At 44.5% G+C, this 27,625-nt stretch overlaps 2 protein-coding genes across 3 annotated transcripts in view; one reads left to right on the forward strand and one right to left on the reverse strand.

Moving 5' to 3' along the window:
- Positions 1-6,141, reverse strand: part of RNF121 (ring finger protein 121) — an 85,532-nt gene extending 79,391 nt beyond the window's left edge. The window contains exons 1-2 of one of the 2 annotated variants that reach the window (XM_036860725.1): positions 6,042-6,072; positions 4,925-5,100 (exon numbers count right to left, since the gene is read on the reverse strand). Coding sequence is in view for 1 of the 2 variants with exons in the window: in XM_036860724.1 (XP_036716619.1) it covers positions 6,042-6,104 (63 nt within the window). In the remaining variant the exon portion in view is untranslated. Of the gene's footprint in view, positions 1-4,924; positions 5,101-6,041 lie in introns of both variants that reach the window. The other variant, XM_036860724.1, reaches the window with a different exon arrangement.
- Positions 6,142-6,548: 407 nt separating this feature from the next.
- The window catches only part of LOC118898773 (short transient receptor potential channel 2), a 38,070-nt gene continuing 16,993 nt past the window's right edge, over positions 6,549-27,625 (forward strand). The window contains 14 exon segments of the mRNA XM_036859270.1: positions 6,549-6,713; positions 11,011-11,184; positions 13,628-13,769; positions 14,714-14,869; positions 15,961-16,139; positions 19,583-19,668; positions 19,911-20,083; positions 21,884-21,956; positions 23,411-23,538; positions 24,244-24,356; positions 25,245-25,286; positions 25,288-25,314; positions 27,259-27,326; positions 27,328-27,625. Of these exon segments, the coding sequence (XP_036715165.1) occupies positions 11,140-11,184; positions 13,628-13,769; positions 14,714-14,869; positions 15,961-16,139; positions 19,583-19,668; positions 19,911-20,083; positions 21,884-21,956; positions 23,411-23,538; positions 24,244-24,356; positions 25,245-25,286; positions 25,288-25,314; positions 27,259-27,326; positions 27,328-27,625 (1,530 nt within the window). The 5' untranslated portion in view covers positions 6,549-6,713; positions 11,011-11,139.

Below are 27,625 nucleotides of genomic sequence, written 5' to 3' on the forward strand. Positions count from 1 at the left end.
TAGTCCAAATCTATCATTTCACAGATGAAGAATTAAGGTATGGAATCTTTCATGAGTTGGCATCTTCAAACATTTATTGAATCATACTCTATGCCAGGCACCAGGGATATAAGGATGGATAGGGCTTTCAAGGAGAACTCAGTCTCATGGGAGAGACTGACAAATAGCGTTACCCCAGTCAAATCACCTCTGTAAATGAAGTCCTACACTTACATAGTAGAAATGTCTAACATAAGACAGTATGGGAAGCATATAGTACTCACACTGCCCAGAGTGGTTAAAAGCACAGATGTAGGAGTCATCTTGGATTTGAACCCTACCTCTGTCACTTACCTAGCTATGTGACAGTGGGCAAGTTACTTAAACTCTCTATGCCTCAGTTTCCATATCTGCAGAATGAACAAAACCATAATAATACCTACCTTGTAAGGTTGTGGTATGAAATTAGATAATGCATATAAAATACTTGGCACCAGGACCTGGCACAGAGTAAGTACTCTATATCATTTCACCTTTAGCACTCTCCTGCTGAGCCCTGGCCTCAGAATCCTTCTCAATACAACCTTCTAAGCATCTGTTATCATTTGGCTGTCTCTGCGATAAAACAAAATCTGCTATTTCTAGTCTAGAATCTAGGTCTATTGTTTACTACTCTAGTTTTTTCCCCCACTACATTATGCTACTACTCATTTTACACGTCTTAAAAAAAAAAAATCCAAAGATATATGGTCAGATGTCCAAGATTAAACTTCAGTCACACATGCGTCAATCCCTCAATAAGATCTTGGCTTTAACCAAGAATTCATAGAGAAAAAAATCCCTGGAAACAAGGAACATTTATCAAATGTCTACAGGGAGAGACCCACAGGAGGAAAAACAAAAAACAAAACAAAACAGTCCAAGATTACTACTTTGAAGAAGCAAGGGATGGGAACTTCTACAGCCTCCCTGAGAAGAGAAGATATAACATAGACTGCTACTTCCTCCTTGATGTACCCACCACACATATTCCACTGACACAGCACCTGTGACACATTTTTGTACTTATTTATCACTTTCTCTCCACCCAGGCTAGTCTGTGAACTCCTTGAAGGCAGTTATCACACATTATCCATCTTGGTATGATCAAGCATAGCACAGTACCTAGCACACAGAAGGTGCTTCCAAAAAGTTTGATGAATTGATAAATGAACACAGAGAAAACTATGAAACACAAGGAAAGAAGATATCATTGTAAATCAGAATAGTTCTACAAAGCAAGAGAGCCTTGGGCTAGAACCTTAAAGTACAGGTGGGATTTGGAAAGACACGGAGGAAAGGAAAGGTACTCTAGGAAGACAGGACAGCATGAACAAAGACCTGGCGGTAATCAGAAACATGGTACACAGTATGTTAGAGCTTTAGTCATGACTTAGTCCAATAGTTCAAATCTCATAGGGATGCTGTAAACATTCAATAAAAAAGCACATACTGGGCTTCCGTGGTGGCGCAGTGGTTGAGAGTCCGCCTGCCAATGCAGGGGACATGGGTTCGAGCCCTGGTCTGGGAGGATCCCACATGCCGCGGAGCAACTGGACCCATGAGCCACAATTGCTGAGCCTGCGCATCTGGAGCCTGTTCTCCACAACGGGAGAGGCCGCGGTAGTGAGAGGCCCGCGCACCGCAATGAGGAGTGGCCCCCGCTTGCCGCAACTAGAGACAGCCCTCGCGCAGAGGCGGGGACCCAACACAGCCAGAAATAAATAAATAAATAATTTAAAAACAAACAAAAAAAGGGAAATAAAGTTAAAAAAAAAAAAAAAAAGCACATACTACTAAGGAGAGGAGCTTATTACCACTACTGAAAAATAATAATCACCTTTATGCCAGGCACCATACTGAGTGAAGGGATTGCAACAATGAGCAAGACAGACTTGGACTCCGCTCTCATGTAGCTAAGAGTCTAGTGGGGAAGACAGACAGTTAAAATAATGTTTGCTAGAGCTGGGTTAGAGGAAGTACAGGGGGGCTGAAGGAACATAAAGTAGGGTCACCCAATCAGTTGGCAGTAAGAGAAAGCTCCCTGATTTTCAAAGTGTGGCTTGAGATACTCAAGGGGTTCTGAGTCCCTTCAAGGACCACAAGTCTTCAAAGTGAGATTTTTTTTTTGAATAAAGGGTTTCACGACTAAAGGTTTAAAAACCACCAATCTAGTCCAATCTCCTCTTTTAACAAGAATAAAACAAGGCCCAGAAGAGGCAAATTACGCACTAAAGGCAATAATAGCTCAAGTTAGCTGTCGGGTGAGATACCTGCTTTGAACTTGAGCTGGAAACTACTCACTAATCTGCATGATATCACATCATTTTGGCAGATGAACAACTACTGGGAGCAGACACATTTGGAATTCACAGGCATTAGCCAGGCAGGCAGGCTGGCCCTGATTGGATGTAGAAGTGCTTTTTCACTTTAGGTCCCAAACCAGCTCTCTGTGCCAAGATGATGCCTCCAATTCTTCTCATGGTTGGCCAGCTCCCCCTTCAAGAAGGAACTCACTGGCTCCAGGAATAGGTCTGCTTCTGGGCCTCCAAGCTGGTACCCATGCTTTATCCTCCCTAACATTCTCAAGCACCCTGTGGTTTAGCAAGTTGAAAAACTTAGCCAGTCATCATAGCGTTTAATACCTAGCCCTAGCCTGAGCTGGCTAGACCCATCTCTCATCTCCCTAATTGCCACTGGGCTCATCACTCCCCATGACCAGGGGTTCAGCAGAATCAAGTTATAGGTAAATTAAAGGACCTGTATAGAAAAACCAATATTCCTTTAGTTAACCTCCACTTTGAATCTCTCAGGAATGAAATGCTGCTTCACATTTTGGAGATGTGACTTTTGTATATTAAGAAAAGGGTAGTTTACTTTGGTAAGATGAGTCTGGCGTGAGAAATGGAACCGAGGCGTTCAGTATAGCATGGCAGTGTAAAACTTAGTTCAGTATAGCACAGGCAGACCTGGGATGGAATCTGCACTTCCCCTCACAAACTGTGGAATCCGAGGAATGCTACTTAACCTCTCTTGCCTCAGTCTCATTTATAAAATGCGGTAAACACCAACTAATTCACAGGGCTGCTGTTAGTAATGAGATAATGCAGGCTTTAAACAGGGGCTGGTTTATGGTAAGGGCTCAATAAACAGCAGCCTTTTCTATTGGTAGCTCTTTTCCTAAGCCCTCTTTTCTATTCACCTCTCAAAAACAGGAGAAGCAGTGAGCAAAGCCTAAATTACCTTAACTAAATACTATAGAAAGTAATAATGAAACGGACAAAAGAAAAGGAAAGGAACATAAATAAACTGATGGCTGCTATTCCAGACTACTTATCATGCTAACGGCATCTGATATTGGAAAACATAGGCCCAATATCCTAAAGAACAAATCAGAGCATGCAATCTTTCCAAAGAAGTGGCAAGGAGTACCTACTGCATCTTAGCTAGGCTCTCCATTACTCTTTTATAATCTGAGCTCCACAGCAGTCTCTCTACCAAGCAGAAGGTACTGTAGGAGAGCAACTCTGATGCCATATGCTTCTTTATAAACCTAATCTTTAATTTTTCAGCTCAAACCCATCTCCATCATAAAGACTTCACTGAATCCCCCAGCAGACTTGAGTGCTTGTTTCTTGTGCCCCACTGAATCTGTTTGTTACACACTTCCATTACAGCAATTATCTAGTATTGCAGTGGGCCATTTGCATGTCTCTTCTCTACACTATAAATTGGTAAATATCCTGTCTTACTCATCTTTGGATTCCCAGTGCATAAAACACAGTAGACCCCAATAATTACAAATTAAAGGATGGATTTCACCTTCTCCTTCACTAGTTAAGGCTACTAAGAAACAGCTGGGGAGATACAAGTATCAAAAGAAACTCACACAAACTAAGGTCTGCCAGACCATACCCCTGCCCGCCCCTCCTTTTTTTTGAGCTTGAAGGGATGTCTGTTCCTGCTTCTCAGAGTTACTTTTTTAAACACACAAGGAAAAGGATAGAACCATCCACACAGAATTTCCAGACAACAGATTATATTATTTCTCAGTAAATGAAACAAGGAACAGAAGTTTCTGGGATGAATGCTAGTGGTTACATATAAAATTGACCTCTAGACATGACTCTCTGGAAGTATAATTAAGATACTAGAAGCTCTTAAGTTCTTAAAACAATAAGGGGAGAAAAGCTAAGAAGCAAAAATCAAAAATGTCTAACATCAAAACTTTCAGTTCTTTTCTCCTTTGCCAAAACTTTTGCTCTTTATCTCAATGAACCCTGATATATGTAACTGAAATCTGGCCCCCCTCAAAGGAGAGCCCATGACTAACAAACCATGTATAATAACTTAAATACAGTACTTACTTTTTCAAGGCACTTTCAAATATATCTCATTGAACTACAACCAACCATAATCACAGAAACTTAAAGCTGAAAGGGGTCTTGGAAGTCATTTCCACGACTACCCCACCTCACCAACCGAGTGGTATCCAAACATCCCTAGTCTTTAGTGACTGAAAGATATGGGTCTAAAATGTTTCTTTAAAAATCTCTCCCTGCTCTGACCACCTGCCAGTTTCTCAGTCTCCTCCCCTCCACCTTAATGTTCCCAAACAGGTAAACCAAAACCTCCAAGTCATCCCACCACCAAACAACAGTCTTTGCTTCTCAAGTCCACTTCTACTCCCTTTCTCTGGGCCTCATCCCCAATCCTCACCCCCAACACACAGCCAGGGCCTCTAAGATTCTGATCCCTCAGAGATCCGACTGGTTCCATCCCCAACAATCAATCCCCTTTCTCCTATTTCTCCCTGCTGTCCACATGCTGTCATGGGCAAAACCACAAGCACCCCTAGCCATGAATGTACCTTTGGCCTCAGAATCTTTTCCCTTTCCTTTCTCACCTTCTCTCTCTGCTTCTCAGCGCTGTCCCTTCATTCCTTCAAACTCAATGTCTCCTTCCTCCTAGTGATTTCCTTCAAGGACCACTGGTAATTGAATACACCAGTTGTTAAATGCCTGTTATGTAGGTAAAGGGGACATATACCCTTAAGAGCTCACTCTCAAAGAACTTCTAAGTCTATAAGGAGGGAAGGAGGGAGCAGGGTGGGAGGAGAGGGGAGGGGGAGGGAGAGGTTGAAGGAGGGGGGGAGAGAGGGAGAGGGAGAGAGAGAGAGAAAGAGAGAGAGAGAGAGAAAGAGAGAGAGAGAGAGGGAGAGAGAATCACTTATCCGTTAAGACTCATCTCCTCTGGGAAGCCTTCCCTAGCCCAAACTGAATTGGTCCCCTCTTCTCAGTGCCACCATTATACCTCTGATGCAATGACTAGTCTTCTTGTGCGTCTCCCACCACCATACTGTGGGCTCTTCAATGGGAAGGTCCCTAGCACTTAGCCCAGGACTCGGCACAAAGGGGATACTTGATGTTTGTTAAGTGAGTGAATGGATGAATTCCGGTATACAGTTGTCCATTCATCCATTCGTTCTATCATTCGATGACCAAAACTTTACTGAGCCCACATTATGTACAAAGTTCTAGAATGTAAAGAGCTCTTACGTAAACATAACCCGAAGCTCTAATACTAGTAGATAGCACTCTTCCGCGGTCCGCGTCCCCAGCCCCACTGCAAACCTAGACAGTCTCTTCCCTCAGTAAAACCCGGCTTTCCCTTGCAGGAGCCCACGCCCCTCCAACTCAAGCTACCTGGCGGCCCTCTAATCCTCCCAGGACCCCCACCTAATAATCCCAAATCTTAACACCCCAACCCCTCTGGCTTTTCTCCCTGTCCTCCATCTCCACCCTTGAGGTTACTGCAAGCCTTCTGCCCCACGACCGCCTCCGAGTCCCTGAGTCCTGGAGTCCAGGGTACCTCAGATTTCCCCCTCCCCGCACCCGTCCCCCGTTGGCTCCTTCCCTCTCAGGATTCCATCTCTCCTAGGACCCCCACTTCCGATACCTCCCCTCCCTTCCCTTCAGTTTCAGGTTGGGTCTCTCCTCTCCTCGACTCTCAACTCTTCTTACCTCATCCAACTCCCGTTCCCCGGCAGCACCTGCTCCAACCTCCACCTCCACCACCGCCGCCATCTTCACAGCTCTCCCCCTCCCCGCAGGCCCCGCGCGAGCCAGCTGCTTCCGCCGCTCCAGTGCTCCTAGCCAATCGGCGGTGCGGGCTCCGGCAGAGGGGGCGGGACACCAAGATAGGCGGAGACCTGAGGCGAACTAAGAGACCATCTACCTGCTACTCACTTAGAGGTCAAGGAGGGACGGATTCCGTACACTTCTAACATTCCGCGGGGGAGCGTTCTTGGAAAATGAGAAATCGGCCTTGTATTATTTTCAGTGCAAATATTTCACCAATTTCCCCCTTTGGAGAGCCAAAGAGAAGGGTCCCTAAACCGTCTACTTTCGCGACGCTCCCTCACTCTGGGCAACAGGAGTGAAGCGTGGAGACTAAGAACTACATTTCCTAGAACGCATGGAAGCTGACCCGGAAGTTTAAATTCCGTTCTCTCTAGAGGAGATTGGAACGAGTGAAATATACATAAACCACCCGAATGTATTTTCCTGGCAATAGCACATACCTTCTTACCTCGGTGGGAGTCATTTTCCGGAAACAGCGGCTTCTTGAGGCCCCAAAACGAATTCACGGACTTCGGGAGGCGGAAGAGTGGCGCTTCGGGTCAGAAGGCGGAGGTCAGAGAGCAGAATTGGCGGGAGAATGGGTTTGTGGCCCAGGATCTGAGGCAGCGGTGGCTCTTCGAGGTCCATTATCCCGGATGAGGGTCGTTGGGGTTGTCGATGGGGCGGGGAATGGACGAAAGGGAGGAAGGGTGACCATCAAGGAAGTGGACAGAACAGCGCATTCCGAGGAGCCGTGGAAGTAGCGGCTTAGGCTCCCGAAGCTGAGAGCTGAAGAGCCTTGCGGGACTTGCACGGCCCCCAAACTGCTTCTTAGGCTCTCACGCCTCAGGATCTACTTCACACAGCTCCGTACTCTTTCCTATGCCCACACTCTGCGTCCCCAGCTCCTACCTTTACCCTCGTCCTGTATACCTTATTCACTATGCTGCACCCCGACTTACAGCTTCCTAACTCATTTCCAACCCGCTGCCTCCTAACCAGGACTCTCAACTTTTGAGCTTCAGGGAACATTCTCACAACTCCTTTCCCCAATTCAACTCAGCTAATTCCATATTATCAAAGCATTCCTAATAATATTATCTATAAGGTAAGGTTAGTCACAGATATTTATTAGAGCTTACTAAGTGTCAGGCACTGTCCTTTGTATTTACATAAATTATTTTATTGAATCCTCTTTATTTTAATTTTTTTTTTTTAATTAAAAAATTTTTTATTTTCTTAGGTTGCTCTGGGTCTTAGTTGCAGCAGGCAGGCTCCTTGTTTGCAGCTCACAGACTCCTTAGTTGTGGCATGTGAACTCTTAGTTGCAGCATGCGTGTGGGATCTAGTTCCCTGACCAGGGATGGAACCTGTGTCCCCTGCATTGGAAGGCAGATTCTTAACCACTGTGCCACCAGGGAAGTCCCCGAATCCTCTTTACAAAAATAAAATAAAATAAAAGTACTTCTGAATACTATCCAAGTTTATATGTGTTACAAATATCTTTCAGTCATTCGTTTGTATTTTAACCTTGTTTATGTTACCTTATTTTTCATATTTCCATCTTTGATCCATTTGAGTAAAATTTTAAAAATATGTTATGAGGTAGGGATCTGCTTTTACTTTTCTTCACATTGTGAACCGGTTTTCTTTTTTTCTTTTTTTTTTTACATCTTTATTGGTGTATAACTGCTTTGCAATGTTGTGTTAGTTTCTGCTGTATAGCAAAGTGAATCAGCTATATGTATACATATATCCCCATATCCCCTCCCTCTTGAGCCTCCCTCCTACCCTCCCTATCCCATCCCTCTAGGTGTGAACCAGTTTTCTGAACACCATTTATTACTTCATCTTTTTCTGGCAAAATCGTGCTCTATCTTACAATCAACTTAACAGGTTGTAAATTCCCATTTATATGAGTCTGTTTCTGGAATCTATTTGCTTGTTTCTATAGGCCATATGTTGAATACTGTGACTTTGTAATTCTTTTCAGAGTTGGTCTCCACCTCTTTGATCTGTCTTTTTAGAATTGTCTTAGCAATTCGTGGCCCTTTATTGGTTGATGACTTTGTCGTGATTGCCAGCAACTTCTGCTGGAATTCTGATTAGAATTATGTTGACTTAATAAACTACTCTTTTCTTTTTTTTTTTTTTTTTTTTATAATTGCTATGCAGTGTTTGCTATTCTTATAATAGTACTTTGCTGGTTATGTGCAAATGCATGTGTTTTAAAATTTTACTGGAAGAACAAACAGCTTTCTACTAAACAACATACTTTTTTTTTTTTTTTTTTTTAAGTATTTATTTATTTATTTATGGCTGCGCTGGGTCTTCGTCCCTGTGCGAGGGCCCTCTCCAGTTGCGGCAAGCGGGGGCCACTCCTCATCGCGGTGCGCGGGCCTCCCACCGTGGCGGCCTCTCTCGTTGCAGAGCACAGGCTCCAGACGCGCAGGCTCAGCAGCAGTGGCTCACGGGCCCAGCCGCTCCGCGGCACATGGGATCCTCCCAGACCAGGGCCCGAACCCGTGTCCCCTGCATCGGCAGGCAGACTCCCAACCACTGCGCCACCAGGGAAGCCCCTTTTTTTTTTTTTTTAATTTATTTTATTTATTTTTGGCTGCATTGGGTCTTCGTTGCTGCATGGGCTTTCTCTAGTTGCAGCGAGCGGGGGCTACTCTTCGTTGCTGTGCGCAGGCTTCTCACTGCAGTGGCTTCTCTTGTTGTGGAGCACGGGCTCTAGGCGCGCGGGCTTCAGTAGTTGTGGCACACAGGCTCAGTAGTTGTGGCTCGTGGGCTCTAGAGCGCAGGCTCAGTAGTTGTGGTGCATGGGCTTAGTTGCTCCGTGGCATGTGGGATCTTCCCGGACCAGGGCTCGAACCCGTGTCCTCTGCATTGGCAGGCGGATTCTTAACCACTGAGCCAGGGAAGCCCCTAAACTACTCTTTTCGATGGCTATTTATTTATGCCTACTGTGTTCCAGCATCTCTCCGAGGTGTGGGAGATGATGAGCATGACAAAAATCCATATCCTCAAAGAGCTCACTACTTAGCGGGGAGACACACAGGGTAAATAAGCTATTGCCAAAAAACACAAGAACAACAGCATATACAAGGGCAGGGAGGTCAGAAAGCACTTAATCCTTGGAGAACAACAAGCAGTTTCATGAAGTCATCTTCATGAAAAAGATTGTGTATGTCTTATTCACCACTACGTAACTTAGTACAGTGCCTGGTACCTACTAGACACCCCTCCTCCAAATATTAACTAAATGAAATATCCAAGATTGACAGCTTCAGGGTCCCCAAGCCTAGAGTGTAGTTTTGGGGCTGACTAAGTCAGACATCTGTACGTTAGTTATGAGAGATTGTGGAGTATCTCCAATATCTGGGAGAGAGTAGGAAAAATTGTTGAATGTTCAGTGAGTTCCTATAGTGGGAATAATCAGCTCTAATTCATCTAGAGGCCTAGGAGGTGACTCAGGACTCACCCTGCCATCTTCTCTCTTTGAAGCCTTGGCACCATCTTGAATATAACCTGTGACCTTTAGATGGTGTTCACTCAGATTTTGGTTACTGCTGTCACAGCAGTCTACCTCACTCTGAGCATTCCAAGATGGCTGACCTTTTGGAGCTTAATTTTTATGGTCATTCAATCATGTTCATAAATGTCATTTATGGACATTTGTTAATCTGGAACTCTATGTTTCTCCCTCTTACACTGAGGATACAGAAATAAATCAAAAATGAAACCTGTCCTCAAAGAGCTTACAGTTGGTAAAGGGACAAAAGACGCAAATCATTGTAATACAGAATTGAGAAGATGGAGCTATCACTTTGAGCGCTGAGCAGAGTAGAGGTGACATTTGAGCATCAAAGATGCATTAGATTTGACAATGGGAGAGAGAAAGAGTATGCCAAGCAGAGGCAATGGCATGAACAAAGTCTTGGAGGTGGGAAAAAATTTTTTTGGCAGGAAGGAGACAAGACCATTATGTCCAGGAGTATATCGGGGGTCATGGACTCATTTTCAGGGACCAAGTGAGTAATAAACATGAGTGAAAAGGGCACAGTATAAATGTTTGGAGAGAGATCCCACCTAAAGACATTCAGACGGCTTTAAAACCCCAAGGAATTGTTGAAGCTAGGTGATGGATGCATGAGAGTTCATTATACTAATATATATATGTTTTTGCATATATTTTAAATTTTCCATAAAAAGTTTAGCAAAAGACAAAATACAAATTCCCACATGAACTTTTAAGATTAAATAAATAAACAAAACAGTGATGGGTAAAACACATCCTCTGATGAAAGGAATAACAGGAGATGAAGCAGGAAATGGACAGATCTATGTTGTAGATGCTTTGAGGGGCCAAGCTGAATTAATATTTATGAAGTACCTGCCATGTAGCAAGGGATTTTCATATGTCAGCAAGCCATTGAAGATTTGTAGTAGAGGAGTAACTTAATGAAAAGCTAATTTAGGAAGATTCATTTTATGGGAAGAAAAAAACCAAGAGACTTGTATCCCATATATAGTTGAACATGTGTTGCACATCTTTACTATGTGCTGGACTCTAGGGATATAAAGATGAATGATTTAAGGCACAGTTCATGCTCTTGGGAGCTCATCTACATATAAATCCAACATCAACATGTTAATATATTTTTTTCTTGTACTTGCTGCTCTATCACCTTCCAGTTGTTTCGCGTTTGTTGGAATCTCATCAGCTGGTCCAGATCTGCTCCCTGATCACCACCCCACTAGCCCCATCATGGTCATCAGAAATAGTGACTGACTGATGTAAATAACTCCTATTACCAGAGAAAGAGCCACGGCTTGTTTATTTTCCTTTTATTCTCTTCTTTAGGAGTAACATGAGGATTCCTTCTCTTCTGGAAGCTGACGGGACCAAAACATAGGCAGCGCCAAAGTGGTGACAGAAAAAATCTCAGGAGAAAGCATTTTGCCTTGTACTTGGACAGCTGCTGGGTCCACCATGGCTCCTGTGACGATTAGCCATGTGGTATCATTTTCCTCTCAGGTATATTAATTAGCAGGCATGATTTTTTTCTTGGTGACTGAAAAGATTGAAAAAAAAAATAGGAGACCTGGCTCCACTTTCAGAAAACTCCCAATCCAACAGAAGAGACATTGTCCCTTCTTTGGGAGTTCAAAGTCAAAGGAGTGAAACACAGCTCTTGGCTTTAGGTTGTTCCCAGAGCAAGGCAGGATGCATAAAAGAAGTGTTCCCAGGAATTAAAGGTAAAGAAGGAAACAACCTCAGGATTCCACCCTTGTTTGGAGGCAGCTGGCAAAGCTATTGGCCCAAAGTCTATACCAGGGACCCCAGAAGGGCAATTTAGTCACTCTGTCATTGAGAGCAGGATACTCAAGGTCATCCGTGACCTATGAGAATAACATCACCACCATCAAAGGTGATCTCGGCCTCCTCCCTAAAAGTCCACTTTCAGGAAATCTCGATTATCCTGGTTAGTGCTAGATGCTGGGCCCTGGGCCCAGGACTGATCCCACGCTTTCCTCCACTGTCATCTCTCTATCCATCTCCCCCTTCTCCCCACACTTCCTCTTCTGTTACCCTAGTCTTTCTCAAGGGGTGCCGTTGACATTTTGGGTAGAAGTCTGCATTTTATAGCAATATCATATGCATGGTGGGATATTTAGCATCCATGGCCTGCAGACCCTAATGGCAACAATGCTTCCTAGTCATTATGACTGTCAAAAACATCCCCACACATCTCAGAAAGACCCTTAGAGAGTCTTTAGGAACTACTATGTCAACTCCTAAGTGAAGTAAAATAAAAATTATTGTTATCCTCCTTACCTACATGGTCAGCCTAAATGGTTTTCTTCATGGACTCGGCCTTATAAAATGCTAGAGGACATTAGCTATCTTCTAATATTGTGGTTTTCAAACTATACTCTTGGGGATCCATTTCCAGAAGTTGAAGGGAGGGGTCACAGTTATGTCTCCAGGCCTCCCAACCTGTGCTTTAACCAGAGCTCTGCTTTTATTTAATTTATTTATTTTTGGCTGCGTCGGATCTTCGTTGCTGTGCGCGGGTTTTCTCTAGTTGTGGCAAGCGGGGGCTACTCTTCGTTGGGGTGTGCAGGCTTCTCATTGCGGCGGCTTCTCTTTTTGCGGAGCACAGGCTCTAGGCGCACGGGCTTCAGTAGTTGTGGCTCTTGGGCTCTAGAGCGCAGGCTCAGTAGTTGTGGTGCATGGGCTTCATTGCTCCGCAGCATGTGGGATCTTCCCGGACCAGGGCTTGAACCTGTGTCCCCTGCATTGGCAGGCGGATTCTTAACCACTGCGCCACCAGGGAAGCCCTCTGTTTTATTTTTGAAAAATTTTTAAATTATTTGATAATAATAATGTCAATAATTATTTTCAAAATATTATTGAAAATATTTATTTTTGAAAAAATAAACAATCTTTAGTGTAAGATTTCAGTTAAAAGGAAGGGTTTTACTGCTAAAACAAAAAATAAGATTGAAAACCATGAGTCTAGTCTCCCCCCTTTAATTATGAAGAAATTCAGATCCAGAGCGAGAAAGTAGTTCGCTCAGGGCTTTCCACCAAACAACACCTGACTTTGGGTTGGAACTGGGAATTTTTATCTCAGTTTCGATATTGTTGTCTTTGAACAAATTACTTTCTAACCATCAGTTGTAAAAAATCTTTGCCTTTCTTATCTCATAGGGTTACTTTGAAGATAAATATCTGCGAAAGCACCTTATAAATGAAAAGAAATACAGTCAGCCCTCCAAATGTATGGGTTCCAAATCCCCAGATTCAACCATCCACAAATCAAAAATATTCAAGGGGAAAAAAAATTCCAGAAAGCTCCAAAAAGCAAAACTTGAATTTACCGCATGTTGGCAACTATTTACATAGTGTTTATACCGTATTTACAACTATGCTATATTTACAACATAGCATTTACATTGTAGTAGGTATTATAAGTAATCTAGAGATGATTAAAGTATATGGGAAGATGTGCATAGGTTTTATGCAAATCCTAAGCCATTTTATGTAAGAGACTTGAGCATCCATGGATTTTGACATACAGGGGGTTCTGGAACCAGTCTGGAACCAACCAGTGGTGCTTAAGAGCTCTGAATTCAGACACCTGGGAGTTCCGACTTTGGTTGGTTATTTGGTCTTGTGGCCTTGGGTAAGTTTCTGAACCTAAGCTTCTGTTTGTTGATCTGTTAACTAAGAAGCAATAATAGTAACCACCTAAAGTTGTTATGAGGATTAAATGAGGTAGTGTAGAAATTGAAGGAGAAGTAAACAATGTCTGTAAATCCCTTGGTATGTGATAGATGGACTCCTGTCTAGTGCCTTTTCTATCACATTAGGATCCTGGAAAGGTTTATGAGTGTAGGGATCCCTCATTCATGGGCATCCTTTTTTCCTTGGGCTCAGTGAGGTTCTTGATTTTCTCCTCTCTCTGACTTAGGATCCCAAATATCCAGTGGAGAACTTGCTGAACCCAGCCAGTCAGAGGCGACCTTGGCTCAGCTGCCCTCAGGACAAGAGTGGGCAACTGAAAGTAGAGCTACAGGTGGAGAGGGCAGTGCCCATTGGCTACATTGATGTGGGTGAGTGAGTTCTCCGGGGCCTAGGAATCTCTGTGGGAGAACACAGGAGTACCATTCCCTTCCAAATGCTACAGCAACGTGTCTCAATTCAGTCTTGTTGAGCAGCCTTCATGGAACAAGCCCTACCTGGTGTGAAGGGGAGATGTGGCCCTTGCCCTTGGGGCAGGTATGTGGTGTTGGCGAACCCTATGAATGCCACTCCTTTAATTACACAACATACCTGCCTTGCTTTGATCTGAGTGGTCTTGGTGAAGCCTTAGAACATTAACAAACATAAATTAAAATGTCAACAAATGGAATCTGTATATACCTTTAACTATCAGTGTCAGGGGACTTCCCTGGCAGTCCAGTGGTTAAGACCCCATGCTTCCACTGCAGGGGGCATGGGTTCGATCCCTGGTTGGGGAACTGAGATCCCACATGCCTTGTGGCACAGCCAGTAAAAAAATAAAATTAAATTTAAAATAAATAAATAGATATCAGTGTCAGGAGGCTGCTTGGGGATGAACTGTGCAGGTTCATCCAGGAAGGCTCCATAGGAGTTTATGTGTTGAGAAGGTTGGCCTTAGAATTCTCTGGAATAGAGAATTGACAAAGACCATTGGCCTCAGCTCCATTAGGACAGAGACATGTCAGGCTCCCTAGCAAGGATTTAAGAGAGACAGAGTTTAGCACTGCCCACCAGAGCCAGAGGACAGGGAAGCAGCGAGTCTCTTGGGTCAGGGGAAGGTTTCTGGCTGGGAGGAACACGGTGAGCCTTCACTTAGTGGGCTGAGGTCTCGTCCCACTTCAGTTACTGGCTCACCGTGTTGCTCGACCTCTCTGGGCTTCCATCTAGCTCTAGAATGGAGGAGTGTCCTCTTCCCACCAATTCCCTTGTGTGCAGTCAGGGGATCCCCTGTCATCCCATCACCCTTAATTTTCTCACAACCTTTTGTCCCCAGGTAACTGTGGCCGTGCTTTCCCGCAAATTGATGTGGGTCGTTCTTCCTGGTCCCTGGACAGACCTTTCGTTACCCTGCTCCCTGCAGCCATGCTAATGTCCCTGGCTGATTCAAAGCAGGGAAAAAACCGCTCAGGGAACCGCATGTTTAAAGATGGTAAGGAGGGCAAAAGCAGGAAGGGGAGAGAGTGATGATGAGAAAGAGAGACGCAGGACTATAGAGGGCTGTACAAGCTGGAAGGTGTATATTGTGGGAGGGAGCCTATGCAGGGGCTTACTTACATCTGTGGGAGGGATAGTGTAGTGAATGAGTGAACCACTGTGTGGTATGTCTGTGTGTGAGTTCCCTGTGATGACAATACATGACAGTTAGTGACATTTATGAGCTATGATTTATATTTACACATAACATGTGATTCAATGAAGCCAGATGTAGAACCCACATTTGTGATTAGTGTGTTTGTATAAATGTGTATAAGTGTGAGAGAAGGATAAATGTTTCTGTAAGTGGGAAGGCTATATGATGGTTATAGTTATGTAGCGTACAGTGTTTCCTGAGTCCTGTTCCATGCAGATCTCTGTGTTCACTGGGCATGGTACAAGAAACATAAGATCTGATTCCTGGCCTCTAGGGACTAGAGTCTAGTAAGGATTTGTCTGAGTTTAAATTGGAGGCATTTGTAATGTTGTGAAAGAGGAGTGATGTGGGATACGAGGTGGGAGAGATGAGGTACTACTAGAGAGTGCTGGGAATTGAAGATGAGAAGGGTTTGTAGTACCAGTATGTGATCCTGTCAGCCATTGTGTAGGGCGTGTAGTGCTGTGAGGGAGGTTGAGGTCTCTTGGTCCAGGAAGGGTAGATGTAGCTCAGCTAATCCACTGGGCAAGTGGTCACCCCAAACCCCAACCTACAGATACCCCCTGTTAAAACAAAATATTGATAAGGTCCCTGGCGAGGTGTAGACTGAGGAAGCACTCACGCTGGGAACAGTGTGGAACTGTGACAGAGGAGTGATGGTAGGAAGGCAAGGCACTGGGTCTGAGAGGGCCCTGACTGGCCTGCGTGGCACTGCCAAACCCTGAGCACCCGGGCCTGGGGGAGGAATGGCCTCCATTCTTCCTTGGGGTGGAGTTTACTCTGTGTAGTCCCAGTCCTTTCTTTCCTCTCCTCAGTATTGACCTCGTCATCTCTCCCTCCCATTCATGTGTTTCCTTTCTCCCTCATTTTCTTTCTCTTTTCTCCTTGAGATGACTTCCTGGCTCCAGCCTCAGGTGAGTCATGGGATCAACTTCACCTGACCTGCTCCCAACCCTTCACACATCATCAGTCCTTTGGCCTGGCCTTCCTGTGGGTGTGTTCCTCTCTGGACGCCTTAGATGACCCTGTGGTGGGTCCCTCAGCCCCTGTGAGCTCGGGGCTGAGCCAGGTATGTACCATGGTGGAGCAAGGACTTAACATTTTCCCACCCTTTTCAGTTTCTGGTTAGGAAGCTGGTGCTTGATTGAGGGATAGACACACATCCACACACATACATTCAAATACGAACATAAATGGGCTTGCTGCCCTTTCTTACAGGTAGGCGTGAACTCTTCTTCTCTTTCACACATGGAAGAGTCAAGTAAGTGAGCCTTCGATACAGTGTACACAAAGCTCTTGGACCATTTGTTCTGTAGCCCTAATGAAATTCTTTTGGGATTCAAACTTCATCTCCTACTTTATTTCTAGGTTCCTGGGGACTATAGCTTTCATCAGACTTTTCCTTCCAGCACCTGAAAGCCCCAGGGCTCACTTACAGTCCCTCTGTCATTGTTGTCCCCTGGCCCACCTGGCTAGCACAGCCGGCTGCATTCTTAGATATGTGCTCTGCAATTTCATTTGTTCCCCTGCTTTCTCTCCCTGTACAATACACATATCCTCCTAAGAGAAGATGTGTGGGTTTCTGACTGTGTATAGGTATAGATGGATAGGTATCTGGTGAATTGACCTCCTCTTTTCTTAGCCAGTTTTCTAGTTATTTTTTCTTCTTCCTAAGCCTATTCTGACTCCTCCTGCTTTCTTGTCACTTATGTCTCCATTCATCTTTCCAAGCCAGTACGCTCCACCATAATTCACTCACAAACAAATCTGAAGGTGTAGTCACACAAGGCTAGAGTCATAGAGTTCTAGAGATGAAAAAATACTTAGAGATCATCAAGCCCCAAGCACCTCATTTTATATCTCAGATAGGGAAATGTACATATTTTAATTGACACAGTGAGTCAGAGCAGCGTAAGGACTGGAACCAGCCCTCCTGCCATTACACCACAGCGCTTCCTGTGCACACAGTACATTTTTCAGAAGCTTCAAACACTTGACAGAACCAAAAGAATTTTGATTCCCAAGAGTGAACCTCACAGGTGTCACTTCTGTTGAGGTTACTGAAACAAACAAGAGACCGAGCTTTGGGAAGAGAAAATGGAGTTGGAGCAGAGGAGGAGGAGATGCTTTCGTAGCACAGCCATGGGAGAGACCCAGAGCGCCGAGACAAAGTAAAGCCTGAGATTTACTCTTAGTCTGAGATTCACTCTTCCGTAATGGGAAGGGCTGAAAATGCAAAAGGATCAAAGGAGGCAGTTCTTCGTGCTCTGCCAGGTTCTGATACTGTCCCTGTGTGTTCCGGAGCTTTGTGGCCCTGGCTGTTCAGTAAAGTGGAAGCTCTGTGAGATTAGGGACCTGTTTGTCTTGTTCCATAGGCATTCCTGGCAGCTAGGACAGTGCTTAGAACAAGCAGGCTTTCTAATATAAATGTTTATTATATAAATGACCTTTAGAGGGGAGTGGTAGATAGGGTCACCATAAAATTTATCATCCAAACTGAGATACTTCGAGAGCAAAAAAGAGTGCTATTAATAATTATACCAAGACAACAGACCTAAAGCAGGATGTCCTGGGCAAACTAGGACATTAGGTCTCCTTAATTATAGGCTAAATAAAGGCTTCCTAGAGTCTTTCCATTCTGGCCATCTAAATTACCCTGCACCTTTAGGACCATGGTGGGATTAAGCAGGAAGGAAGTCAGCAACTCCAGAGCCAAAATGTCAGGCATTGAACAGCAAGAGCAGAATGACACACATTGCAGGTACCTCACTGAAACCACAGGGAGAGGAGATCCTGAAACATTTCTACAAGAGAGGATTCATACATGGAAGTGAATTGATGGCACTCAGTTTTATAATTTAAGATGTATAAAATGCCATAGGCTTTTTTCTAATGTGTCATTCTAATGGTATATTATAGTGAAAGCATAACATAAGGCTTATAACCCTGTGAGGTAAGGTCTTTCATGATCATTGATTTTTCAGTTAGGAAACAGAAGCACAGAGAAATGTAGTGGGTGTCCCATGTCACTGCCAAATAAGTCTTGGACTGGATTTGAACCCAGGCCACCTGACTCCACTTAGCCTGTGCTCAGAAGCTCAATTCCTGATGCTTAGTCTCATTTATAGTTAAGATTAAATAAACCATCTTTACACACCCATCTAGTTATCCTTTCTATTAGTATTCACTCTGAAATTTATGAGACTAGGTAAAAAAAAAAAAAAAAAAAAAAACCTGGAAAATTAAATAAAATATTTTAAAATTAATGTTAGGTCCAAGATGAGATTGTAATGGTATATTAGAAAATTGTAAACTGTGAATGTGAATAAAAATACTACTTCTCAAACTTGCAAAATGAGATCAAAGTCATGCTTTACAAGAAAAACATTTACCTATAAAAGAATATGTGAGGGAATTCCCTGGGGGTCCAGTGGTTAGGACTCTGCAGTTTCACTGCCAAAGCCCGGGTTCGATCCCTGGTCGGGAACTAAGATCCCGCAAGCTGCGCGGTGCGGCCAATAATAATAATAATAATAATAAAATAAATAAAAGAATCTGTGATAGAAGCAGAGCTGAAAAATAAAGGAAAAAATTTTATTTTTTTAAATTCAAGAGAAAAAAGGAGATTTGGAAAAATAAAAAAGGAAAAAGCCACTGATGAACTGACACAGATAAATTGAATTTTGACAAAGAATTAAGAAACTGTAGCATACCACATGAATAAAATCTATGTAGAAATGATCTAGTGCATGATTATTGCTCACAGACATTTCTGGAGTTAGAAGCAGAAAGTTTATAAAAATGCCTGTGATAGTTAGATAAAGTGACTGATGCTAGAAAGAGACGTGATATCTATATGCACATCTTTTTATAGATGGCTAGAAGTGGTGGCTAAAATTGGTAGGATTTTAGTTGCAGGTGGACAAAATTGTTCACAAAATAAATCCTACTGGAATTTAAACAATATGAAAAGAGAAAAATGACTAAAATATCCCCAAAAGTTCAAAATAGAACTATTTTTAAACATAAAGAAATATGTATGTGTGTATAATTTGCTTCTCTCACTAAGGTGTATAAGGATGAGTGATTTGAGTTTCGTACCTATGTGAATCAATTTTATACATGTACAATTTACATATGTACAAATTTTTTACAATACGTGTATGTGTGTGTCAGTATATATATATATGCTTTCAAAAATTTGCACATGATATCAGTCCCATAGCCCTGTTTTTCCCAATAGCTTGTGTTCTTTTGTCTCGGGGTCTTTCAGGATCACGACAAAACCCTTAGCATTGGGGAACTAAGTACACAAAATCACCAACTCTCACATCTTAGAGCTGGAAGAGAGTGTACACACACAAGCCAAGGTGCCTCGTACAAGTTATAGCAGATACACTACTCATTAACTAAGCTGAAGTCCTGACTTTGGGAGTATCCCTGGCACTAGGAGGCAGTGTCCCCTGGTGGTGAATGTCTGTACTTCATATTTCTCCATTTTCTTCTCCTCAGGGCTCTTCTGATGCTCAGAAGTCTGGTCCCAACCCCTGGCTGGCTAATCCTTCCACCTGGAGGACATTCTTCCCAGATCCCCAAACGTACGTAGCTGCCAGAATGGAGATCTCTCTGCCACTTCTCAGTTCTTTCTCCTGGAGGAGAAAGGCTTCCAAGTCACTCACAGGCATACAGGCCCTGCCTGGGTTCTCCAATTAATTACATATTCTAGGCCTAACCCCATCTGTATATCAAACTGGCTTTCTTGGTTAGATGCCACTGACCTGGGTGAGCAGAATGGAGTCTGTGTTCTGAATGAAGCCAAGTACTCCCTGTTTCCCTGCAGGACCACCAAGGAAATTTCAGAGCTCAGGAATATCCTAAAGCAGCTGCAGCCAGGGACTTCGGGGTGTTCAGCCTGCATGGTGCTTTCAGCTGCCCCCAAGGCACCTCCAGCCCGTGTGGTAAGCCCAAAACACAACCATGCAGAACCAGGTCCCGGTCATCGGGACAGCACAGGCGAGGCCCCATGACCTACCTCTGGCTCCTTACTTCCCTCAGCACCCTGCTTCCTCCCTGAATCCATCGTTGCTACACAAGGATGGCTCACAAATGGGAATTCAAATGGGAGAAAAGACAGTTGTCAGTGTCTTGTTACCAGAAGAAAAATCAAATACTGTATAGTAATTGAAAGAGCAAGGAACCAAGAGTCCTTATCTCTTTGGGCCTCAAATCTCTCATCTTCAAAGTGAAAGAATTAAACCAAATAGTATTTAGGCCTCTTGCAGTATCAATGTTCTGTGATCACCTCAGAAGGGCAATTAAGTTGGAACAGTGGTATGTGGAGCTTATTGGAGAAATAAAGTAGGGGAGTAATGTGGTTTCATCACAGAGGAAGAAAGGATTAAACATTTTGGAGTTCCTACTTTGCACCAGACATTGCCAGGCACTTTTACTAACTTTATCTATTTAATGTTCACAACAAACTCATTTTACAAAAGAATCTGAGGTTCAGAGAGGTTACATACTGAGTCACACAGCTAATAAGTGGCAGAGCCAGGATTTGAACCCCAGAGTTCTTGTCCTTTTCATTATTCTAGACAACAAGAGAGAGGAAACAAGTAGCAATCTCAGTGAAAACCCTTGGTTTCACTCATTGCTTCATTGGGAAAATTTTTTTAAAAGGAGTGGTTTATTTGTCATTTCAAAGAACTGAACGAATTAGTGAAATCATGAGTGTATTATTTCATTGCAGAAATAAGGTACATTTGTTATCTATTGTTGTATAACAAACTACCCCAAAACTTAGTGGCTGAAAACAATATTATCTCACAGTTTCTCATGGTTAGGAATCCAGGTGTGACTTAACTGGGTCCTCTGGCTCTGGATCTGTCACAGGCTGCAGTCATCTCAAGGCTCAACTGGGAAGGGTCTGCTCCCTAGCTCACTCACATGGTTGTTGGTAGGATTCAGTTCCTCAAGAGCTGTTGGATTGAGGCTTTCCTCAGTTCCTTTGCCGTGAGAGCCTCTCCATAGAGCATCTCATAACATGGCAGCTTGCTTCATCAGAGTGTGCCAGCTAGAGGGCCAGAGAGAGAGTGCTAGCAAGAAAGGGGTCGGTAACCTAATCACAGAAGTGACATCCCATCACTTTTGCCATATTCTGTTCATTAGAAGCAAATTACTAAGTCCTGTCCACACTCAAGGGAGAAGCATGAATATCAGGAGGCAGGAACCAATGGGAGTCATTTCAGAAGCTACCTACCACATAAGGAAGGATGTAGGTTATCATTTTAAAAGACAGAGACTGGGGAGGGAACTAACTAAACTAACCTGTAGGGGGCACCCTACAGGCTGGGTGCTGGAGCTACAAAAGCACTTTAAAATATAGTAAATGCTATACGTAGTGCTTTATAAGTTCTGAATAACTAGACAGATGGTTGTTGCTAGCTTTTGTTACCGTTCATTTGACAGATATTAATTGCACGTCTCTATGTGCAAGGCCCTGGGCTAGGTGCCAGGGATACCACAGTAAATAAAATTGCAATGCTCCTACCCTAACGGAGAGATACTCGTCCATGTCACACAAGGAAATCTAAAACTTAAAACTGTGGTAAGTACTTCAAAGGCAAAGCATAACAGGATGACGAGATTTAGATGAGAGAATCCTGCCTCATGGGAATTTTTCATCTAAGACTTGAAGAACGAGAAAGAATTGACCAGGGAAGGGGGATAGAAAGAATATTCTCAAAATAAGGAATATCATATGTGAAGGTCCTTTTGTTAGTGAGCTAGATTTAATGAGCATTTCTAACACAGAGCCCAGACCAGACGAACAAAACACAGAGAAAGATGTGGGCAGGACGAAGAGGCCTAAAGTGCAAGCCCAAAGGTAAGTAGGTCAACCTGAAAGACCCAGATCACCTCCCCCAACCTACTGCCCTTCTGCACCTGTCCTTCCCCCACTCATGTTTCAGTTATACCAGAGAGCACCCTGGTGCCTGGGTGTTGATCTCATGGTCTGGACCTAGAAGGTAGCAGAGAAAAGATATCCTTGCCCACATGGTGTCAAGCATGGAGCTAGGCGTGGTCCTGGAGTGAACCAGGATCTAAAGACAAGTACACTGTATCTCATGGGCTTCATTAAAATTTAAATCGTTTTCTGCTTCAAAGGACAGCATTGAGAAAATAAAAAGACAACTCACAGAATATGGGAGAAAATATTTGCATATCATATATTCAACAAGGGGCTTGTATCTAGAATATATAAGGATCCCTTAGAACTCAATCATAAAAAGATAACCTAATTTTTTAAATGGACAAAGGATCTGAATAGACTTCTCCAAAGAAGATATACACATGGCCCATAAGCACGTGAAAATATGCTCCCTATCATTAACCATCAGAGAAATGCAAATCAAAACCACAGTGATCACTTCACACCCACTGGGATGGCTGTAATCAAAAAAGACAATAACAAGCATTGGCAAAGATGGGAGAAATTGGAACCCCCATATGTTGCTGCTGAGAATGTAAAATGGTGCAGCCATCTTGGCAAACAGTTCGGCAGTTCCTCAAAAAGCTAAACATAGAGTTACCATATAACCCAGCAATCCCACTCCTAGGAATATACCCCCAAATAATTGCTAACAGATCTTCACACAAAAATGTATAGACAAATGCTCATAGCAGCATTATTCATAATAGCCAAAAAGTGGAAACCACCCAAATGTCCATCAACTGATGAATAAACAAAATGTGTGTATATCTGTGGTGGAATATTATTCAGCCATGAAAAAGGAATGAAGTACTGATGGTACAACATGGATGAACCTTGAAAATAAGCTAAGTGAAATAAGTTAGTCACAAAAGACCACATGTTATATGATTCCAGAATAGACAAATCCACAGAGACAGAACGTAGATTAGTGGTTGCCAGAGTATGTGGGGATAGAGGAGTGGGGAGTGACTACGAATGGGTTCAGGGTCTCTTTTTGGGGTGATAAAAAATGTTCTGGAATTAGATAGTTGTCGTGGTTACATTGTGAATATCCTAAAACCATTGAATAATATATTTTAAAAGGATGAATTTTACAGGATATGCATTATGTCTTGATAAAAAAATAATAACAAGAAACCTGAGGACAGTGATAGAAGCTCTCTTCTCAGATGTTCAAAGGTTAAATGACTTCCCTCAAGTCTGACACATCAAGTGAGCAAACCAGGACCCCAACCCAGGGCTGCTGGCTCCACATCAACTAATCTACATTTTCACCCTGGTTTGAGGCTCCTTCAGCCCTGAGGGCCTCTTGCTAACAGCTGGTCTTTAACTATTCTTTCTCACAGGCCTGTATTCAACTCAAACTCTCGGCCAAAACAGAGGGGGCTAGCAAAGGCAGGCCAAAGAGAACACCAGCAACCCCAGGCCCGAAGCAGTGGTGTCCAGGATAGCAGACAGTGCCCCATTTGTGCAGGTAAGCTGCTCGGGCACAGGGCTGGTTGAGGGAGCACCAGGCATCCCTTGAGGGAGGAATGGGAGATCTGGGAATGCTGCCAGGAAACGTGAACTTGGACACCTGGCCTCTGTCATCTGCAGTTACGTACAAATCTGTATTGAATACCTATTCACACTGTGTCCACCAAGCCGAGGAAGGGACATCGGCCCTGTCCTCGGAGAAACATGAAACACGGCAAAATAAAACACTATCAGAGAGGGCCTAGAATTTCATTCATAACTTCTTCCTCCATGACCACATTCTGCTTCCTCTCTAAGTCTCAGTTCAAATGGTACTTATTTGCCAAGTCTTCTCTGATCTCAGATAATGTCTCCCAGCTGAGCTCCTGCAGCATTCTGATTCCCTTGGGCTTAGCACTTCTCACCCTCTGCTTTGTGTCGCAGTTATTTGTGGTCCCCTAGATGCCATAGGCCATGAGGATAGGCCTGGGCTTACGTCCCTCAGCTCCTAACACAGTGTCAGGCACATAGTAGACACTCAATAAATGTGTGGTGGATTCATGACTGGATAGTATCTCTCAGGCATAAAATATTCAACCCCAGTAAATTTCCTGCAAAAACAGCTGCATTTTGACAGCAGATGTTCCCTTCAGGCCACTTGGGGTGGCCTCCTGCCTGGGAGCAGGCCCAGTTTTCTCACCTCCTTCTCTCCTCTCCCCCTCAGGCTCCTTCAGCATTGTGATGCTTCCCCAGCATGCTACCACTTGTGGAGAGACCTCCCCACCTCCCCAGGCCTCTCCCTCCTCGTCACCATCTTCATCACCGTCTGTACTATGGGTGTCCTCCCCTGAGAGCTCACCACCCATTTCCTGGGTCCAGTGCCCTATCTGCCAGTTGCTGTTCTCAGCAGGAGAAATAGAAGAACATGTCAGCATGTGTGGGGAGGTCCTTCCGGCATGAGCCATGAAGTCCTGTGGTTTTGGCCCCCGCCGCCCTCTGTGACGGAAACTGGGCAGTGGGTCTCTTGACAGCTGAGAGGGGCTGATGAGGCCAAGCCGCCCTCTCTCCTCCCCTCCACTCATTCCCTTAGGACTCTGCCTGAGGTCACCTCTGGGCTCCCCACTCCCAGTTGTCAAGGCTTCTGTCACCATGGCACCCTACTCTCCCAAGGACAGCTCCGTCTTTCTCTTCTTTGGAACTTCTGGGGTAGAATTGGTGATCTCTCGAGGGCTTTGGGACACAGTCCAGAATGTCTTCCCCTCAGTGAGTGGTGTGCATCCTCGTGCCCATTTTCCTGAGAGGAAAACTGAGGCCCCGTGAGAAGAAAAGCACTGCCCGACAGATAAGAATCCTGTGGTGTCCTGGGAAGGTGAGAGTGATTTTTGAGCATGAGACTGACCTCCAGCGTCCCCTGAGCTGAACTCTCAGAATCCTTTGGGGCTTCCCTCTCTAGGATAATCAGGTAACAGTGTTGCTGTGTGACTTTAAGCAAGTTATTTATCTTGGGCCCAGAGTCAACCCTCAGTAACAGAGAAAAAATCCCATCCTCCTGTTCAGAGTTTTATGGGGATCAGATAGGCTAATGACTAAGGAATAGGTCTCAGCTTGGCTGTGGAACCTTGGGCAAATCCCAGTCCCCATCAGTACAATGGGGCAGTTGGACCAGGGGGTCACTAAGCTCCCTTCCACCTATGTTTTTCTAAATTGTATTCCCACCTTCTAGAGCAACTATGTCCTCTCCCCTTTCCCAGATTTCATTGTGTGGCACTTAACACCAGTTCCCATGGTCTCCAGGGTACAGGGCAGAGGGGGAGCAGCTGGTCCTGGCAGAGGGAGGGCCCCAGGTGGGGTTTTGAAAGGGTAGGAAAGAGGAAGTTGGGCACAGTCAGGGGAGCAGACAGAGGAGCAGGAGATCCATCCTTCCATCCCTGCCAGTGTAGGTGGATGCAGCCGTGGACCACCTCATGGTAAGAGGTCTTCAGCTCCCCTGCCTTCCCCAATCCTGGTCCCATTTCTGGCTGTGATTAAAACAATAGATTGACCCAGAAGGGCGGCAGGGACATGCTAGCTGCCATGCAGGAGGTGGACATCACCCCGCAGGTGGGAGGAGAGCCATTGGAGGCCCAAACCTGGGCCCAGAAGAGAAGAGCAGTGAGGATGGGCTGGGGCCTGGTGGGAGAGAGGGACAAGGCAGCACTGGGGTGGGGGGAGAAATGCCGCCCAAAGCAGGAAAGGGCAGAGCTGGCAGGTTGGTGGAGGAGAGCCTGGTGGGATCCTGCTACGAGGCCTGATCAGAGCTTAGGGGCTTGGGAAGAGCCCAGTTCAAAGACCCTCCTGTGTAGACGTGTCTGGACCTGTCCTTCGGGAGCTCTAGGACTTCCCGAGGGAGGAGCAGTTGGGAGAGGATGTCAACAGGATGGAAGCTGGTCCTGGGCAGATCTGTGTGCCTGCGCGGGGTTAGGCTCCCAGCACAGCCCTGTCCTGCTTCAGCCTACTCCTTCTCGGGCTGCCCACGTTTGGAACCCACTGTGTGTGTGGGTTCCTGTGAGGATGGAAGTTGTTCTGAGGGAGGGGCCCCCAGTCAGACCCAGCTCTGGCACTCTCCTAAACTGAGAATCCACACAATAAAATGGTGACTAAAAAAATTCTTTTAATCTTTGATCTTCAAATCTTCAGGAGGTGTGGAGAGTCTATGCCGCGGGCTTTTAAAGATGGAGGAAGTGGCCATAAACTAAGGAATGCAGGGAGTATAGCTCTAGAAGCCGAAAGAGAATACTCCCCTAGAGCCACCCTGCCCTGCCAACACCTTGACGTTAGCCCAATGATATGATTTAGTTCTGACTTCCAGAACCATAAGAGAATAAATGTTTGTGGTTTTAAGCTACTAAATTTTTTTAAAAAGAAAAAAATGCATTTTTCAACCAAGACCAATTTTCTAAATATTATCATCAACATTTCATACCAGTAAATGGGATATTATTTACTAACAGCTTAACAAAAATATACAAGAAGCTATTATTACGGTATGAAAGGGTATTTCTAAAATGATTGATTCCTGGAAAATACGGAAATGAGATGTATTCCCTACACAGACATAATTGGGGTGGGGGGACATTTGTATTGTCATTATACAAGATGATCACATTATATAAACCATATATACTAGAGTATATAACATTTAATGTGGAATTTAATTTCAGAGTAAAACAGATAAAAGTGGTAGCATTGTTATTTTCCTTAAAAGAGGGAAAGTATTTACTTACCTACATTCTCATATCCCACATTTGGGGGCTTTTGAAGAAGTAGAGATTCCAGAAATCCCAAAGCTACTACTAATAATTCCTCTTTGAGTTGAGAAGTAGCATGGAAGAGTAATTAGCAATACCACCTCCTCAGCCAGACTGCCTGGCGGCCCACCTCGTCTAAGTGGTTTGGCATGTCTGTACGTCAGCTTCTTCTCCTGTTAAAGAGGGAATGACAGCTCCTACCTTACAGGGATATTTAAGAATTGAATGAGTTACTTACTTATGAAGGGTTTTGAAAACTACCTGTACTTAAGCACTACATAAGTGTTACCTAAAACAAAAATGGAAATTTGTGTTATTGTGTGTTTGGGATAGGAAGGCTATAATGTTGCCTGGGTATAGAGGGTTAAGGGCTTGAAGGTGGAAGGGTGAGGGAGGCCCCAAAGCAAAGGAGGTTGGAGACTCGGGGTCCCACCCTCTACTCCTTCATCCAGCCTCAGCCTAAGTGGACCAAGATCGTGAACAGAAAGCTGAATTTCCCACCTCCGCTGCTGGGTGCCATTGGACCTGGTGTAGCAGCTGCTGGAGTTGCGGGTTGAGGCCACAGACGGCGGGCCAGGCGGGCCCCTGCAGAATGTGGAGGAGGCTGAGGACCGCTCCTGGAGGGGGGCCCTCAATCTGGCCATCCGCCTGGGCCACGAGGCCATCACTGATGTGCTGTTGGCCAGTGTCAAGTTCGACTTACGGCAGATCCACGAGGCCCTGCTGGTGGCTGTGGACAAAAACCAGCTGGCAGTGGTGCGCCGCCTGCTGGCCTGGCTGGAACGGGAGAAAAGCCGCAAGGTGGACACCAGGTCTGGT

The sequence above is a fragment of the Balaenoptera musculus genome, chromosome 8 (genome assembly GCF_009873245.2).
Source record: "Balaenoptera musculus isolate JJ_BM4_2016_0621 chromosome 8, mBalMus1.pri.v3, whole genome shotgun sequence".
NCBI classification, from domain to species: Eukaryota; Metazoa; Chordata; class Mammalia; order Artiodactyla; family Balaenopteridae; genus Balaenoptera; species Balaenoptera musculus.